Genomic DNA, 17,225 nt, shown 5'->3' with positions numbered 1-17,225 from the left:
TTCCAAAGACGTACAGGTATGTGGGTTAATTGGCTTGATGTATGTGTAAATTATCCCTGGTGTGTGTAGGATAGTGTTAATATGCGGGGATCGTTGGTCGGTGCAGACTCGGTGGGCTGAATGGCCTGTTTCTGCACTGTATCTCTAAAACTATGTCCACTCCGCCATTCAATCGTGGCTGGTCTATCTGGTCACACTCCTCACACAATTGCCAGCTGTATCAACAACATAATGCTGATGGTACACAAAAATGCTGGAGAAACTCAGCGGGTGCAGCAGTACCTATGGAGCGAAGGAAATAGGCTCTTGTTTGGTTTGGCTTTTTGTCACTTGTACAGTGAAAAGTGGGTGTTGCGTGCTAACCAGTCATTGGAAGACTATCCATGATTACAATCGAGCTATCAACCGTGTACAGATAAATGATAAAGGGAATAACATTTGGTGCAAGAAAGTCCGATTAAAGATAGTCCTAGGGTCTCCCCAGTGAGGTAGATGGTAGCTCGGTGCCGCTCTCTAGTTGTTGATTGGATGATTGGGCCGATCTATAAAGTTTTCCCTTACCTACTGATTTATGAAGTTCTGTTGATATCAGGAAAATTTGTACATTTTACTTATTTCGTTTAGTTTTATTATTGTCACATGTACAGAGGTACAGTGAAAAACTATCTTCTGCATGTTATTCAATCAAATCAGATAATATTATACAAAATACAATCAAGACAAACTCAAATACAATAGGCAGAGCAAAGGGGAAGATACAGAGTGCAGAATATAGTCCTCAGCATTGCAGCGCGTCAGTTCAAGATACACAGTCCAATGTCCTCTAAGGTAGAGGCTGTGCACACTTTGAAAGAGAAGTTACTTTAATGTTGAAGAATGGAGTTACTTTAGTGTTTAGTTTATAGATGCAATTGTCAACAGTTACAGGGTTACATATTTTAAAATAGATGTACCTCTTAAATCTTTGGCTCCAAGTTTATATTTTATTTTAGAGATGCAGCATGGAAACAGGCCCTTCAACCCACTGAGTCTGCGCCGACCAGCGATCACCTGTACACTCGTTCTATCCTACACTAGGGACAATTTACAGAGGCCAATTAACCTACAAAGCTACACATCTTTATATTGGATGCATATCTTCAATATTGGAGGAAACTGGAGCAAACCCACATGGTCACATGGAGAACATACAAACTCTGTATAGATAGCACCCATAGTCGGATCAAACCCAGATCTCTAGCGCTGTAAGGAAACAACTCGACCACTGTGCTGTCCCAGCCATTTTTAATGGACACATGTTGTTCCCACGAGCATCCTATCAATATAGGGACCAAATATGGCAGGTTTTAAAATGCCATTTATTAATGAATTAAAATATTGTTTCTCAATAGGCTTTATCAGAGTGTGCAGTAACATTGAAAACAATTCATCTTAAAAGGGTAAGGATCTTTCAATCTTTTATCTCCCATTTATGTTTGATTTTGAAATTAGAAATCATTCTTGGCTATGAAAGCAACATCTTGCAGATGCTGAAAATCTGAAGGGAAAGTGAACAGAAAATGCTGGGAATGGCCTTGAGGGTCAGTTGGATAAAGGACTAGATGCAGCTTCAAGTCATTGAGTTCTCATCTGATGCTGGGGGACAGGACATTTGAAGCATTGACTGTATCCCCGCAGATGCTGACCGACCTCTGGAGTATTTCCAGCATTTTCTGTGTTTGTTTTATTTTTAATTTCATAGCAAAATGGACGTCACCGTATGTGGCCAGTTACTCATTGTGCATTTGTACATTTCAGGGACCCGAATTCATTCAGTATCTTCAGCAAGAGTATTTACAGTCATTGCAGGTAGCACCAGAAATAAGTCGGGTGAGTGAGAGTTTATTATTGGTCTGGAGCAACCATTTTCTTTTAACTGTCTTATTGTAAATACAACCATTAGGTATTGTGTGTTAGTATTTTGGCTGTCGTTTAGTCATACAATGGAAACAGGTCCTTGGGGCCCAACTTGCCTCGGCTGACCAAGATGACCTATTTACACTAGTCCCGCGTTTGGCCTATATCCCTCCAAATGCATCTCTCCATGTACCTATCCAACTGTCTTTTAAATGTTATATTTACAACAACGCTTGAAGTATTTACACATGACAAATTTCCCAAATGCTTCCCCTTTTGTATATAAAAAAATAAGGTCTGTACCTTTAATAATAAAAAGTTTTCTTTTGATAATCTGACATTGGCGAACAGCAAATAAAATATTTCCAATGTGTTTATTTTTTAACAGGAATTCTGTCAAGCACTTCAGCAACCTGATGGCAAAATTTTTAAAAACTATCTAAAGGTCAGTTAACTAGGAAAAAAAGTGTGTGTGTGTTATTATTCAATTTATTATGGTGTAGATATTTCCCAAGCTCAGTTTATTGGTCACAAGCACAACTGTGACTGCTGTTGCTTGTCTTTCTCTGCAGCTCCTCAATCATCTTATGAGGTTGTGGATACTCATGGGTAGGTGGTACCCTATTCATTTTGGTCCATATACAAGCCTTGGCATTTCTGTATTCTGTTGAGGGTTCCATATTTCCCTACAACATAAGGGGAATGCTTCGGCCCATTGAGTCAATACTGGCTCAGAACAGTTCCATTCCCCCCCCCACTGATTTTCTCTCTGTCATTAATTTTCCTTGCACTCATAAGTTCATAAGTTTTTGAGCAGAATTAGGCCATTCGGCCCATCAAGTCTTCTCCCCATTCAATCATGACTGATCAGGTTTTCCCTCTCAACCCCATTCTCCTGCCTTCTCCCCATAAACTCTGACACCCATACTAATCAAGAATCTGCCAATCTCCGCCTTCACAGCTATCTGTGGCAATGCATTCTGCAGATTCAACACCGTCTGACTAAAGAAATTGCTCTTCATCTTCTTTGCAAAAGTGCGTCCTTTTATTCTGAACCTATGGCCTCCGGTCCTAGACTCTCCCACTAGCAGAAACATCCTCTCTATCCAGGCCTTTCACTATCCGGTAAGTTTCAATGAAGGTCCCCCCCCTCATCCTTCCAAACACTTCGATCAACTCCCCTCAGGATCCACCACACCAACTCTGGGGGCAATTTAGCTGCCAACAGGCACGTGTGTGGGGGGGATCTAGAGCTCCTGGAGGTCCATGTAGTCACAGAATGTTTAATCTTTGACAGCCTCCGCAGTCAGGATTGATCTTGGCAACAGCAGAGGCAGCGGCTCCACCTGCTGTCATGACCGTCTGCTTAAAACAGGGATGCTCACAGCTTCTGAGGAAGGACATTCTTGCCATACAGAGAAGGTTCACCAGACTGATTCCTGGGATGTCAGGACTTTCATATGAAGAAAGACTGGATAGACTCGGCTTGTACTCGCTAGAATTTAGAAGATTGAGGGGGGATCTTATAGAAACTTACACAATTCTTAAGAGGTTGGACAGGCTAGATGCAGGAAGATTGTTCCCGATGTTGGTGAAGTCCAGAACAAGAGGTCACAGCTTAAGGATAAAGGGGAAATCTTTTAGGACTGAGATGAGAAAAAAAATTTTTACACAGAGAGTGGTGATTCTCTGGCACAGAATGTAGTTGAGGCCATTTCATTGGCTATATTTAAGAAGGAGTTAGATATGGCCCTTGTGGCTAAAAGGATCAGGGGGTATGGAGAGAAGGCAGGTACAGGATACTGAGTTTGATGATCAGCCATGTTCATATTGAATGGCGGTGCAGGCATGAAGGGCCGAATAGCCTACTCCTGTACCTATTTTCTATGTTTCTGTGAAAATGGTATCCATTTGAACAACTTTATAGAATACAAATGTCTATGCAAAGTCCCTATAATTACAACCTCTGGAGACTTGGCACAAGGAATGGGCTTTTTTCTATCTTCAGTTAACTAAAGATTGCAAAACAGCACGCAAATTAAACAGCATAGCATTGTAAATTAATGCAATATTGTAAATTAGTGTAACTTTCTTATTTCAATAAAATGTTTTCCTAAATGTCTTAAAATAGTATAGCGATTAACTGTACAGATCCATCACAGATTTTCCAGCAAATTATGGTCCAGCACCTCCTTTAATCCGGACAAAATTACGAAAGTGCACTTAATTCCCCCCGGAAGTTCTTCCAAAAATGTGGTCCCTATGCCCGGTGAAGCCTTAACCTCAGCAGGGCTTCCGTGGCCAAACTTGCATGCAATTCACCAACCCGGCGGTATGGGCGTTAGGAGGTCCACTCGAAAATGTGACGCCCAGGCCGGGTGAGGCGGCCGATGTCGACGTGAGGTCACGTTTCCACGGTTTGCTTTTCTGCCCAGTGGGAGCTGCGAGCCTGACGGTAAGGCAGGCAACTGGTTAACCAGCGCCAGGCTGCTCGTGCAAGAATCATAGATGTAATTTGCCTTTATTAATTGTTTTATTTACGTTTCTAGCCGTCCAGTGCTTTAGAGACATGGGGAGGGGTTGTATTGTTGAATTATTATTACGTGACCTCTGTTGGTCCAGCAAAACGGATAATCCAGCAGGGCTCTGGAACCAAGTGTGCTGAAAAATCGATGGTGGACCTGTAAAAGTAGAAAGATTAAATATAAAAGTACACAGATTAAGTATAAAATAGCAATTTCATTCATCTGGACGCCCGCAGCGGCGACTGCGGAGGGTTGAGGTCCCGACCACGGGGGGAAATGGAGGAGGACTGGCCAATTTTTGTGCCTTCCACCACAGTGATGAATGCTGTGGTGGATGTTTGTGTTAAATTTTTATTGTGTGTTTGTGTGTTCTTTATCATTGTACCGCTGCTAGCAAATTCATTTCACTTGCACTTTATGTGCACTGTGACGAATAAAACCGTATTGTATTGTAATTTTAATAGTAAAGTCAATTCTTTTATTTTCTCTTGCAGGTATTCTTTCAACGAGCAAAGCCTTGAGAATGAATCTGGGTTTTTTTAGATCACAAAACATCTCATCATTTCAATTAATTTATGCAGTTTGCTGAAAGTGGTTCTTGATTAAGTTGGAAAACAACCTGTACAATTCCCAGAGAGGCTGCCTGTGTTATGTGTAGGCTGCATATTTTAGCTCAATTTTATTTAAATTACATTGAAGTAATTTGTTACCCGATTACTTATTTTGTCTTATTAGATATGTTTATTCAGAAAGTGTCAGTTCAATTGCGTAAACACTCATTCCTGTATAATAAACTGAATTATGTGCTGTAAAATGCAGCATTGGAATGCCAGAATTACACAAGCCTCATATTTTTTGAAAAATACTCAGATGAGAAAAGTTCACTGTAAAATATGGAATTGTTCTTGTTAATAGTGGGTGGCCATCACATTATATGTAAATTTCTATGGCTTGATAAATCATTTGTCCAAGATGTCTAATAAACTAAACATGAATTTCAGTCCTGGGCATATAATGAATTAAAATAAATTTCAGTCAGATGTCTTTGTTTCTTTTTGCACTTTTTTAAAATAATGTTCAGCTGTTCCATTCAAAGCACAACATAATTTCTCCCCTTTAATCTGGTAGGTATACGGGTACAATAACAATGTTTCTAAGAACGTTGGACACATAAAAGGATAGAAAAGGTTTGGAGGGACAGGGACCAAACGCAAGCAAATGAGACAAGTTCAAGTAGGCAACTTTGTTTAGTTTAGAGCTACAGAATAGAAACAAGCCCTTCGGCCCACCGAGTCCGCTCCGACTAGCGATCACCACGTACACTAGCACGATCCTCCAATCACTAGGAACAATTTCCAATTGTACCAAGCCAATTAACTTACAAACCTGTATGCCTTTGGAGTGTGGGGCAAAACTGGAGCTCACGGACAGCGTACTTAGTCAGGATCGAACTCGGGTCTCTGGCCCTGTAAGGCAGCAACTCTACCGTTGTGCTTGCATACTGTCCCTGGTAGGAATTATAATTTTTCTAAGAACGTTGGACAGATAAAAGAATAGCAAAGTGTTAGAGGGATAGGGACCAAATGCAAGCAAATGAGAGCAGTTTAAATTGGCAACTTTGTTTATGTGAACAAGTTAGGCCAAACGGCTTGTTTATCATGAGATCATGGTTGATATATTTTTCCCTCTCAACCTCATTCTCCTGCCTTCTCCTCGTAACCTTTGATGCCCTTACTAATCAAGAATCTATCAATCACCGCTTCAAAGTTATTTGGTAAAATTACATATGTATACATGCATTTAAAATGGCCTCCAAGTGCTATATTGGCTTTTTAAGCTCCAGAACATGATGACAGAGTGGCACAGCAGTAGTTGCTGCCTTACATCCCCAGAGACCGGGGTTTGATCCTGACTACGTAGCTGTCTGTTCGTAGTTTGCACGTTCTCCCCTTGACCGCATGGGTTTTGTCTGGGTGCTCCGGTTTCCTCCCACGCTCCAAAGACGTGCAGGTTTGTAGGTTGATCGGCTTCTGTAAAAATAGTAAATTGTCCCTAATGTGTAGGATAGTGTTAGTGCACGCTGTACGGGATGATCGCTGGTCAGCACAGACTCGGGCCGAAGGGCCTGTGTCCACACTGTACCTCTAAAGTAAAGCATATGCAGATTAATGTAACTGCCTTAAAGCCTGGGATATGAACCTTAAATATTGAAATGTCCGACTGTTGTCATTTGGTATTGGTTTATTATTGCCACATGTAATAATACATGTGTACAGCTTTTGTGTAGAGTCCAGGCCCATCATGCCATACATAACCACAACAGGTAATCAAAAGAGAAAATAAACAGTGCCAAATTGTTACAGCCTCAGAGAAAGTGCAGATTTAAAAAAAATTTGAAGGGTTGCAATGTGGTAGATTGGAAGATCAAGAAGTCTTAAAGTTCAAAGAACCTATCTCATAATTTCTCGGTGGGCCGAAGGGCCTGTTTCTCTAAAGTCTAAAGAACATTTCTCTTTCTGGCTTTTTAGTCACTGAGTTTCAGACCCTGCCATGATTTGGAATGGGTAAAATGACTTTAATTATGCTGTACAATTGTCTTGTTTATCATGTATATCTTGTATTTCAGCTACCTGAAATATGACTCCCAGTAATGAGCAAATGAAATAGGTTATTCGCCCTATCTGTGTTATTTACCATTTGGCTTCCCATTTTTCTAAGAGGAACTATATCATATTTGCATACGAGTTCCCCCCAATATCCCTGAATTCTTTCTCCAATACAATGACATTAACTTTACCAAGTGGTGACAACTGCCACTGTGTTACTCCAGCACTTCGTTATCTATCTGGTATAAACCAGTATCTGCAGTTCTTTGTTTCGACATTGATAGGTTCTTGTTTAGTAAGGGCATCAAAGGTTATGGAGAAGGCAGGAAAATGGGGTGGAGAGGAAAAATAGATCAGCCGTCATCAAATGACTCAATGGATAGAATGGCCTAATTCTGTTCCTATAGGGTGATTTCACGAAAGGTCACTGGAGCGTAAATCCCCACTCACGTGACCGAAAATTTTAACTGGGGGACAAGCGTCACTTCCGGTACATGTTAGTGGATGGGAAAACACGCACTTTCACACCCGTTAAAAACATCGAAAACGGCCAGTTTTTGAGCTGCAATTTACGGAGCCAGTCGGGGGCACCGTGAGGAACAGCTTCCTAAATTTACAGTCCAAAAAAAAGATAGAAACTAAGGTAAATACAAGAGCGAGCTGAAGGTGTAAAAAAGGCGGAAGTGCTAGCGGACTTTTTTCTTGGAGATTTAAAGATCCAAAATATCGGGAATTATCGCGTTTGCTCGCTGCATTTCATCAAAAGTGGCATTATTGACTTTGTTATCTTTATTCATTTGTTATATGAAAAGTATTAAAAGTTAGAAACCCGTCAGTAAAATTGCAAAATCGGCCATGGTTCTCGGGTGGGTTTTAACATGCAAAATGAAAACGCTTCTGAAGCTCCATTTACCATTTAAATAATCGTAAACTCTCAATGCGTTTGGAAATCAATTTTACTGAGATGCAAGCTTACGATTATTTAAATGGTAAATGGAGCTTCAGAAGCGTTTTCATTTTGCATGTTAAAACCCACCTGAGAACCATGGGCGATTTTGCAATTTTACTGACGGGTTTCTAACTTTGAATACTTTTCATATAACAAATGAATAAAGATAAAAAAGTCAATAATGCCACTTTTGATGAAATGCAGCGAGCAAACGCGATAATTCCCGATATTTTGGATCTTTAAATCTCCAAGAAAAAAGTCCGCTAGCACTTCCGCCTTTTTTACACCTTCAGCTCCCTCTTGTATTTACCTTAGTTTCTATCTTTTTTTTGGACTGTAAATTTAGGTAGCTGTTCCTCACGGTCACCCCGACTGGCTCCGTTAATTGCAGCTCAAAACCTGGCCGTTTTCGATGTTTTTAACGGGTGTGAAAGTGCGTGTTTTCCCATCCACTAACATGTACCGGAAGTGACGCTTGTCCCCCAGTTAAAATTTTCGGTCACGTTAGTGGGGATTTACGCTCCAGTGACCTTTCGTGAAATCACCCTATTGTCTCATGGAATCTCGTCTTGCCACTTGATTTGACATATTTTGCACAGGCGGGTCACATGGAGTGGTTGACGTGTCTGGAATGTCTGTTGTAGACTGCCCCTATCTTGCAAGCATAGAGCAAGGTAGGTATAACAGTGGCACTATACATCTTAAGCTTGTTCCATGGGCTGAATCCTCATCATTTCCACATTTTACTGCTCACTTGCGAAAGTAGTGCTGGCTTTTGCTGCCTTTATGGACTTTGTCATCGATATCGACTGATTTTGATAGAATGCTGCCAAGTTATGTGAACTATCCACCACTGGCTGGTTAAGGTAAAGTCTTGGTCAATGACGACCCAGGGACATTGATGGCGAGAGTTTAAGGTAGAATGTCAAAGTAACAGTAAAATTCTTGATTTGGTCTTGTCACGTGAACCAAAGTACAGTGAAAAGCTTCGTTTGCGTGCTAATCAGTCAGCGGGAAGACTACGTGATTACATGATACGCCGTCTGCTGTGTACACAGATGGACGATAGAAGACCATAGTTAAAGTAAGAAACGCTGATGTTGGAGTAGAGGCTTAAAAGAGTGGAGCGTTTGTAGTACGTGATTGCAGATACATTTCTGGGACCAGCATGCAGAGAGTTGCCTGGCTTGGAATATAAATCATCTTTTGTTGCGCCTGGCACGCTACCTGCCACGTTGGAGGGGAGCTGGTTGGTTAAGGGATGGCAGGGACCCAGGTGTGGAGCGGGCAAGCTGGTCAATGGACAGCAGGGAGGGACACCAAGGGAGGAGGGAACTGGCTGGCCAATGCATTGCAGGTGACCCAGGGGTAGAGAGGTGGCCCAGGGTACAGGCAGTAAACTGGTCAATGAATTGCAGTGACCCAGGAGTGGAGAGAGTAAGGGGGTAAATGGATGGCAGGGACCCAAGGGTAGAGATGTTAGCCAGGGTACAAGCAGCAAGCTGGTCAATTAGTGGCAGAGACTCTGCCTCCGTCCACTGCTTGTGCACAGGAACCTTGTGCGCGGCTCCGGCGGCTGGCGGACGCTGAGGGCTGCGGCGCTGGGGAAGGACGGGACCAGAGCGGATTCAGCGGGGCTGGCGGTGGCGGTGGCGGCGGGAGGTAAACTGGCTGCGGGCCGGGGCCGGGAGTCAACTCCCCGGGGGGTGGAGATGGAGGGGGATATCTCTCCCGCCCCCTCCCTCCCTCCTTCCCCAGGGAGGTCTCCCTCTCTCCCTCTCTCCCCCCCTCTCTCCCCTTTCCGATGGTGTGACGCACATCACTCACTCTTTCCCTTTCGCTCTCTCCCCCGGGTGTGTGACTCTCTCCTCTTTCAGCGACTACATCCAGATCCAGATCCCCTCCCCAGGGGTGGGTGTCTTCCCCCCCCAGCTCCAGCCCCAGCCCCAGCTCCTCTCCCCAGGGTTGTGTTCCTCCCCGTTCCCTCTGACTCCATCCCGCAGGTCTGACCCCCGCGGGGGTGCACATCTTCCTTCCCCCAACCCTGCTCCCCTGGGGTGTCTCTTCACCTTCCTTTCAGGATGTGTTTCTCCCCTCCCTGTTTCTCCCTGTGACAACTTTGGCCAGCGCGGATAATCACAGGAATTGGAAGCATTTCACGATCCACATTCATTGTCTGTTGATCTCAACTCTTACTATATCTGTCGGGCCTATCGCTCTCTAATCTTGTTCACTGGCGGAAATTAATGTGGCAAAGACTCCTCTGTCCATTCCACTGTTGTCTGTCTTTGTGGAAGTGCTGGGCAGTAATCGGGCACCGTGGTTAATTCGTTTGGTTAGAAGTTCAATGTTAATTCAACTCTGCTTAATTTGGTTGGTTACTCAAATCCTTACCATTACAGTTTATAGTTTGCATTTGTTGATTAACTTGCAAGGGAAACTAGGCACCTCACAAAACTGTGTCATTTGAAAATTGTAAAATATGTATTTGTTAGAGACAGGAATGGATTGATTGAAGGAAGCAGCATAGAAACAGGCCCTTCACTCACCGAATCCACGCCGACCATCCATCACCCGTTCACACGAGTTCTATGTTCTCCCACCTCCTCATCCAATCCCTTCGCACTAGGGACAATTTATAGAGACCAATACACCTACAAACCCGCACGTATTTGGAATGTGGGAGGAAACTGAAGCACCCGGAGGAAGCCTACGCGATCACAGGAAGAATACAAACTCTACACAGGCAGCTCCAGAGGGCAGGATTGGACCCAGATCTCTTGTGCAGTGAGGCAGTAGCACTACCAGCTGCACCCAGAGGATCTATGGGATTACGGAATCCTACTGGGTGGATGGAATATTCAGCGCTGTAATACTCTTACTGAACTCAGAAGAATATGCGCCTTCTGTCTCCCAGATGTAACAGTAATAAAGTGAGATCACTATTAAGAGTCTTAAGAGTCACTCAGCATGGAAACAGGCAAATCGGCCCAACTTGACCATGCCGACCGACATCATCTACTATCTACCAGCGCTTGGCCCATATTCCTCTAAACCTGTCCTATCCACGTACCATCCCAAATGATTTTTGAACATCGTGATAGTACTATCCTCAACTACATCTTCTGGCAGCTTGTTCCACACACCCAACACCCTTTGTATAAATAAAAAAGTTGTCCCTTAGGTTTCTATTAAATACCCCCCCCCCCCCCCCATCTGTTACCTATGTCCTTTTGACTTTAGAGATACAGCGTGGAAACACTCCTTTGGCCCACCGAGGCCGCGTCGTCAAGCAATCACCCTGTACACTGACACTATCCTACACGCTATTTACAAAAGCCAATTTACCTTCATCTTTGGAGTGTGGGAGGAAACTGGAGCACTTGGAGAAAACCCATGCGGTTGCAGCGAGAAAGTACAAACTCCGTGCAGACAGCATCCGTAGTCAGGATCGAACCCGGGTCTCTGGTGCTGCCAGTGTGCCATCCGTGTGTATGTTTCTTGATTCCCTTATGCTGGGTAAAAAATTGTATTTACCCTATCTATTCCTCTCATGATTTTATACACTTCTGGGCTTTGGAGGAAAGAGCATGATGCAGCTCGAAATGGGGAGTGATCACCAGGCTTGATTCAACGGTAACATTTCAGGAGAGCAGAGTATATTCTTGAGTGTTTAAATTGTTGCTATGTCGAAATTCTGGATAATCCAGAGGTTATGCTTTTGGGAAGTGGTGTTTAATAGATTTCCAGCAGATGGGTCTTAGTCATCCTGCGTTTCACATCCCTCTGCAGCTTTTTCTGGACAAGAGATTTCAGACTCATCAGACATGCAGAGCACGGCAAATTACCTCTGGCTCACCTCTGACATCGTTGGTCAAGGAGCCACTGCTAATGTCTATCGTGGACGCCATAAGGTTAGTTCTGAAGCAAATCTTTGCTCTGAAAATTCTGTTTCCCTCCACAGCTACCACTTAACAATTATTTTACTTTAGAGCGAACAGGCTCTCGGTCCACCGGGTCTGCGCCGTTCAGCGATTACCCCCATACACTAACTATCCTACACACTTAGTTTAGTTTAGAGATACAGTGTGGAAACAGGCCCTTCAGCCCATCGAGTCCACGCCGATCAACGATCATCCTGAACACTAACACTATCCTTATACGCTAGGGACAATTTACAATTTTTCCCAAAGCCAATTAAGCTAGAAACCTGCACGTCTTTGGAGTGTGGGAGGAAATTGGAGCACCCGGAGGCAGGTACTATAACATTTAAAAGATATTAGTGCAAAACACAATTTGAAAAGTAAACCCATGGTAGTGCAAGAGGTGACCCATAGTATACAGTTGCTGAGGATTACGGTTCAACAGTCATGTGTTTTATTGTCACATGTCCCAAAACAGAACATATATGTAAACGTAGTTCTCAGTAAACACGTAATTGCAGATGATGTAATTCAGGTAACAAATATAGTTTAGTATAACATATCTATAAAAGAAAAAAACAAATGATAATAGTGCAAATACAAAAGCAATGCCCCCCAAGTCTGTAGTGTTTGGAGCTTATTTGGCGATTGTAGTGTTTGCCGCGGGACTTGTTAGCACCCGCCGGGGGCTCCAACACCAAGACCCGGAGCGCGGCCTTGCATCACCCGCCGCGGCTTTAATGGCCGCAGGACACTTACCATCGCCCGCCGGGGGCTTTGACTGACATCGGGAGGAGAATGAGAAGTGCAGGGGAGAGATAAGACTTTGCCTTCCATCACAGTGAGGAGGAGATTCACTGTGATGGATGTTTGTGTAAATTGTGTTGTGTCTTGGTTCTTTTTCTTGTGTGTATGACTGCAGAAACCAAATTTCTCAATGAGGTTCCAATGACACAAATAAATTGTACTGTATTGTATAATAGCCTGATGGTTATGGGAAGAAGCTGTTCTTGGACCTGGACGTTACAGTTTTTAGGCTCCGAGACCACCTTCCCGATGGCAGGGGCGAAATGAGTGTGTGGCCAGGGTGGTCTGGGTCTCTGATGATGCTGGCTGCCTTTTTGAGGCAGCGACTCCTGTAGATTCCTTCAATGGTGGGGAGGTCAGAACCCGTGATGGACCGGGAAGTGTTAACTTTCTGCAATCTTCATTTGTGGGCATTTGAGTTGCTGAGCCAGGCCGTGATACAACCCAGTCAGTGCACCTGTACAGGTTCAAGAGAGTATTAGTTGGCATACTAAATCTCCTCAATGTGCGGCTTGGTTCAAGAACCTGATGGTTGTGGGGATAGTAGCTGTTCCTGAACCCAGTGATGTGGGACTTTAGGGTTCTGTATCACGTGCCCTACGGTAGCAGTGAGAAATGGGCACGGCCCGGATGGTGGGGGTCCTCAATGACAGATGCCACCTTCTTGAGTTCACCTTCTTCCCATCGCTGCGAATCACTGATGTTTGATGGCGGTCGTGCTTGTATAACTGACAGGACTCGGTGAATGAGCCTAATCCTGAGATAGACACAAAATGCTGGAGTAAATCAGCGGGACAGGCAGCATCTCTGGAGAGAGGGAATGGGTGACCTTTCGGGTCGAGACCTGAGGCCTTGCTAAGGCAGCTCATAGAGCCATAGAGCCATACAGCATGGAAGCAGGCTCTTCAGCCCAACTTCCCATGCTGACCAGCATGCCCCATCTTCACTAGTCCCATCTGCCCGCATTTAGCCCATATCCCTCTAAGCCTTTCCGATCCATGTACCCGTCCAAATGTTTTTTAAATGTTGTGTAGTACCTCCTCAACTACCTCCTCTGGCAGCTTGTTCCATAGACCTACCAACCTATGTGTAAAATAAGTTGCCCCTCAGGTTCTTATTAAATCTTTACCCCCTCACCTTAAACCTATGGCCTCTGGTTCTTGATTCCTCTACTCTAGGTAAAAGACAGTGCATTTACCTCTTATGATCTTATACACCTCTATAAGATCATCCCTCAGTCTCCTGCGCTCCAAGGAATAGCATCCTAGTCTACTCAACCTCTCACTATAGTTCAGGCCGTCGAGTCCTGGTAACACCCTGTAAATCTTCTCTGCACCCTCTCCGACTTAAAGCTCGGTGTCCAATTTAAAGTGTTGTGTCCCTTTCCACAGAAAACCGGAGACCTGTACGCCGTCAAAGTATTCAACAACATCAGCTTCCTGCGGCCGATTGAAGTACAGATGCGGGAGTTTGTGGTCCTTCGGAGACTGCATCATAAAAACATTGTGAAGCTTTTTGCTGTGGAAGAGGAGGTACAGAGATCATTGCTGTTGTGCTCACTGTTTGTCCATTAGAAAGTACACCCGCGTGTGGGATCAACATGAATGATGAACTTTAATCTTGACCATGAAATGTTCTGTGTTTATTCTTGGGTAGAATACCAGCAAAAATAAAGTGCTTGTGATGGAGTTTTGCTCTTGTGGAAGCTTGTACACTATACTGGAAGAGACCAAGAATGCATTTGGTCTGCCGGAATCAGAGTTCTTGATCGTGTTGCGAGATGTAGGTAGGTTGTCAATGCTTTGACTATTTGTCTTAAATGAAAGCTGAGACTAACATTGATGCCTGCAGATGAAAAGCATATATTAACAACCCTAAAGAAAGACACCGAATGCTGGGGCACTTCAGCACTCCTTTGATATCAGATTGCTCTGAAAACAGGGGCGGCACAGTGGCGCAGCGGTGGAGTTGCTGCCTTACGGTGACAGAGATTCGGGGTTGACCCTGACTTCTGATGCTGTCTGTACGGAGTTTGTACATTCTCCCTGTGACCGCTTGGGTTTCCCCGGGTTCTCCGGTTTCCCCCCGCACTCCAAAGACGTACAGGTTTGTAGGTTGATTGGCTTCAGTAAAGATTGTAAATTGTCCCCAGTGTGTAGGATGGTGCTAGAATACGGGGATCGCTGGTCGGTGCTAAGTCGGTGGGCCGAATGCCCTGTTTCCACGCTGTATCACTAAACTAAACAGCTGTAAATCATGTGCCTCCAAGAAGCACATACCCGCATGGATGCTAAACAAATGTCTTGTTTCTCTTCTGACCTTATTTTACTTACCTTATTTTTACGGTTGCCATTTGTCCTCTTAGTTTAGTTTGGTTTATTGTCATGTGTACTGAGGTGAAAACCTTTTGTTGCATGCTAACCAGTCATTGGAAAGACAAGACAAGACATGATTACAATCATGTCCTCCACATTGTACAGATACATGATAAAGGGAATAATGTGAATAACGTTTAGTGCAAGATAAAGTCCAGTAAAGTCCGATCAAAAATTGTCCGAGTGTCACCAATGAGGTTCATTGTAGCTCAGGATCACTATGGTTCAGTTAGTGACAGGATGGTTCAGTTGCCTGATAACAGCTGGGATGAAACTGTCCCTGAATCTTGAGGTGTGCATTTTCACACTTCGGTGCCTTTTACCCGATGGGAGAGGGGAGAAGAGGGAGTGACTGGGGTGTGACTGGTTCTTGATTATGCTGCTGGCCTTGCCGAGGCACCGCGACGTGTAGATGGAGTCGATGGCTGGGAGGTTGGTTTGAGCGATGGTCTGGGCTGCGTCCACAACACTGCAAATTCTTGTGGTCTTTGATGGAGCTGTTCCCAATCCGTGCTGTGATGCATCCCGATAAAATGCTATCTATGACGCCAATTGGAGTGTTGAATTTGCAATTGGAGTTTTGCTGTTTATCCACCAGTGGCCGGTATGAATCACCTACGGGAGAACGGGATAGTGCACAGAGACATCAAGCCTGGAAACATTATGCGTGTGATCGGAGAGGATGGACAGTCTGTTTACAAGCTGACTGACTTTGGAGCCGCCAGGGTTTTGGAAGATGATGAGCAGTTTGTCTCGCTTTATGGAACGGAGGAGTATTTGGTAAGATTCGGTCACTTTGAATCTAAAACCCAAGTTTTTAAACCTGAATGTTGAACCACAGCTTCAGTCATGTTGTCGGCTGATCATTTTTGGGGTCATGGAGTGCAAGAAAGATGCAGCTTGGAAACTGAGTCCACACTTGCCATAAATCACTTCATCAGATGGTCATGATGGCACAGCAATAAAGTTGTTGCCTCACAGCCAATGCAGCGCCGGAGACCTGGGTTCGATCCCGACTACGGGTGCCGTCTGTACGGAGTTTGTGCGTTCTCCCCGTGACCTGCGTGGGTTTTTTTCCGAGATCTTCTGTTTCCTCCCACAATCCAAAGACATACATGTTTGTAGTTTAATTGGCATGGTAAATGAAAAATTGTCTCGAGTGGGTGTAGGATAGTGCTCATGTGCGGGGATCGCTGGTCGGTGCGGTGGGCCAAAGGGCCTGTTTCCGTGCTGTATCTCTAAACTAAACCAAACTAAAGATATGGCAATACTCTACTGAACTGTATGCAAAGTAAGAATTTTGCTGTGCTCTTGCACATGTGACAATAAAGCACTATTGCCCATTATTGACACTAATACTGTGTTCACCCAGTTATTTTGTCCACATTCTCATGTACTTCCCTAACTTTACCACTCTCCTACTCACCAGGGGCATTGTACAGCTGCCAGTTAAACTAACGACTCGCACATCTTTGGAATGTGGGAGGAAACCGTAGCATCCTGAGGAGCGGCCATAGTTAGGATCGAACCTGGGTCTCTGGCGCTGTAAGGCAGCAACTCTGCTATCTTCTGATAGAAGTCTGTGACCAGTGGTACGCCACAGGGAGAATTGACGGAATGCTCACTGTTTGTTATAAACGCAAACAATACTTGGATGTGATTGAAGAAGGTGTAGTTAGCAAGTTCAGCAGATGACCTGAAAATTGGCCATGTTTAGTTTAGTTTAATGTAGAGACACGATGTGGAAACAGGCCCTTCCGCCCACCGAGTCCGCACAGACCAATGATCACCCGTACACTGGTTATCCCTGTTACGCATCTGACCCAATAGGGGCAACCTAAAAGCCAATTAACCTACAAACCTGCACATCTATGCAATGTGGGAATAAACCGTAGCACCCGGATGAAACCCACGCGGTCACAGGGAGAACGTACAAACATCGTACAGACAGCACCCGTGATCAGGATTGAACCTGGATCTTTGACGCGGTGAGGCAGCAATGCTACTGATGCGTCACTGTGCCGCCCCAATTGTTCTTGATAGTGCAGAAGATAGTCTCAGGATACAGGACTACATTAAGACCAAGTGTTCTAGATAAGTATTCTAGATAAGCCTGACGTGATGCACAAAGGAAGGGTTAACTC

General features: G+C 44.3%; 2 protein-coding genes across 6 annotated transcripts in view; both read left to right on the top strand.

The window, feature by feature from the left end:
- The window catches only part of xpot (exportin for tRNA), a 35,357-nt gene extending 29,896 nt beyond the window's left edge, over positions 1 to 5,461 (top strand). The window contains exons 22-25 of one of the 2 annotated variants that reach the window (XM_033038078.1): positions 1,392 to 1,439; positions 1,798 to 1,869; positions 2,285 to 2,341; positions 4,916 to 5,461. In XM_033038078.1, the coding sequence (XP_032893969.1) occupies positions 1,392 to 1,439; positions 1,798 to 1,869; positions 2,285 to 2,341; positions 4,916 to 4,942 (204 nt within the window). In that variant the 3' untranslated portion in view covers positions 4,943 to 5,461. The remainder of the gene's footprint in view (positions 1 to 1,391; positions 1,440 to 1,797; positions 1,870 to 2,284; positions 2,342 to 4,915) is intronic. The other variant, XM_033038079.1, reaches the window with a different exon arrangement.
- A 3,250-nt stretch (positions 5,462 to 8,711) lies between these two features.
- The window catches only part of tbk1 (TANK binding kinase 1), a 36,185-nt gene continuing 27,671 nt past the window's right edge, over positions 8,712 to 17,225 (top strand). The window contains exons 1-5 of one of the 4 annotated variants that reach the window (XM_033038076.1): positions 8,712 to 8,842; positions 11,769 to 11,890; positions 14,098 to 14,238; positions 14,363 to 14,492; positions 15,680 to 15,861. In XM_033038076.1, coding sequence (XP_032893967.1) covers positions 11,804 to 11,890; positions 14,098 to 14,238; positions 14,363 to 14,492; positions 15,680 to 15,861 — 540 coding nt within the window. In that variant the 5' untranslated portion in view covers positions 8,712 to 8,842; positions 11,769 to 11,803. Of the gene's footprint in view, positions 8,843 to 9,568; positions 9,639 to 10,013; positions 10,228 to 11,768; positions 11,891 to 14,097; positions 14,239 to 14,362; positions 14,493 to 15,679; positions 15,862 to 17,225 lie in introns of those variants that run through there. The other 3 variants (XM_033038075.1, XM_033038077.1, XM_033038074.1) reach the window with 3 other exon arrangements.

The sequence above is a fragment of the Amblyraja radiata genome, chromosome 19 (genome assembly GCF_010909765.2).
Source record: "Amblyraja radiata isolate CabotCenter1 chromosome 19, sAmbRad1.1.pri, whole genome shotgun sequence".
Lineage (NCBI taxonomy): Eukaryota > Metazoa > Chordata > Chondrichthyes > Rajiformes > Rajidae > Amblyraja > Amblyraja radiata.
This window is presented reverse-complemented; position numbering and strand designations above follow the sequence as displayed.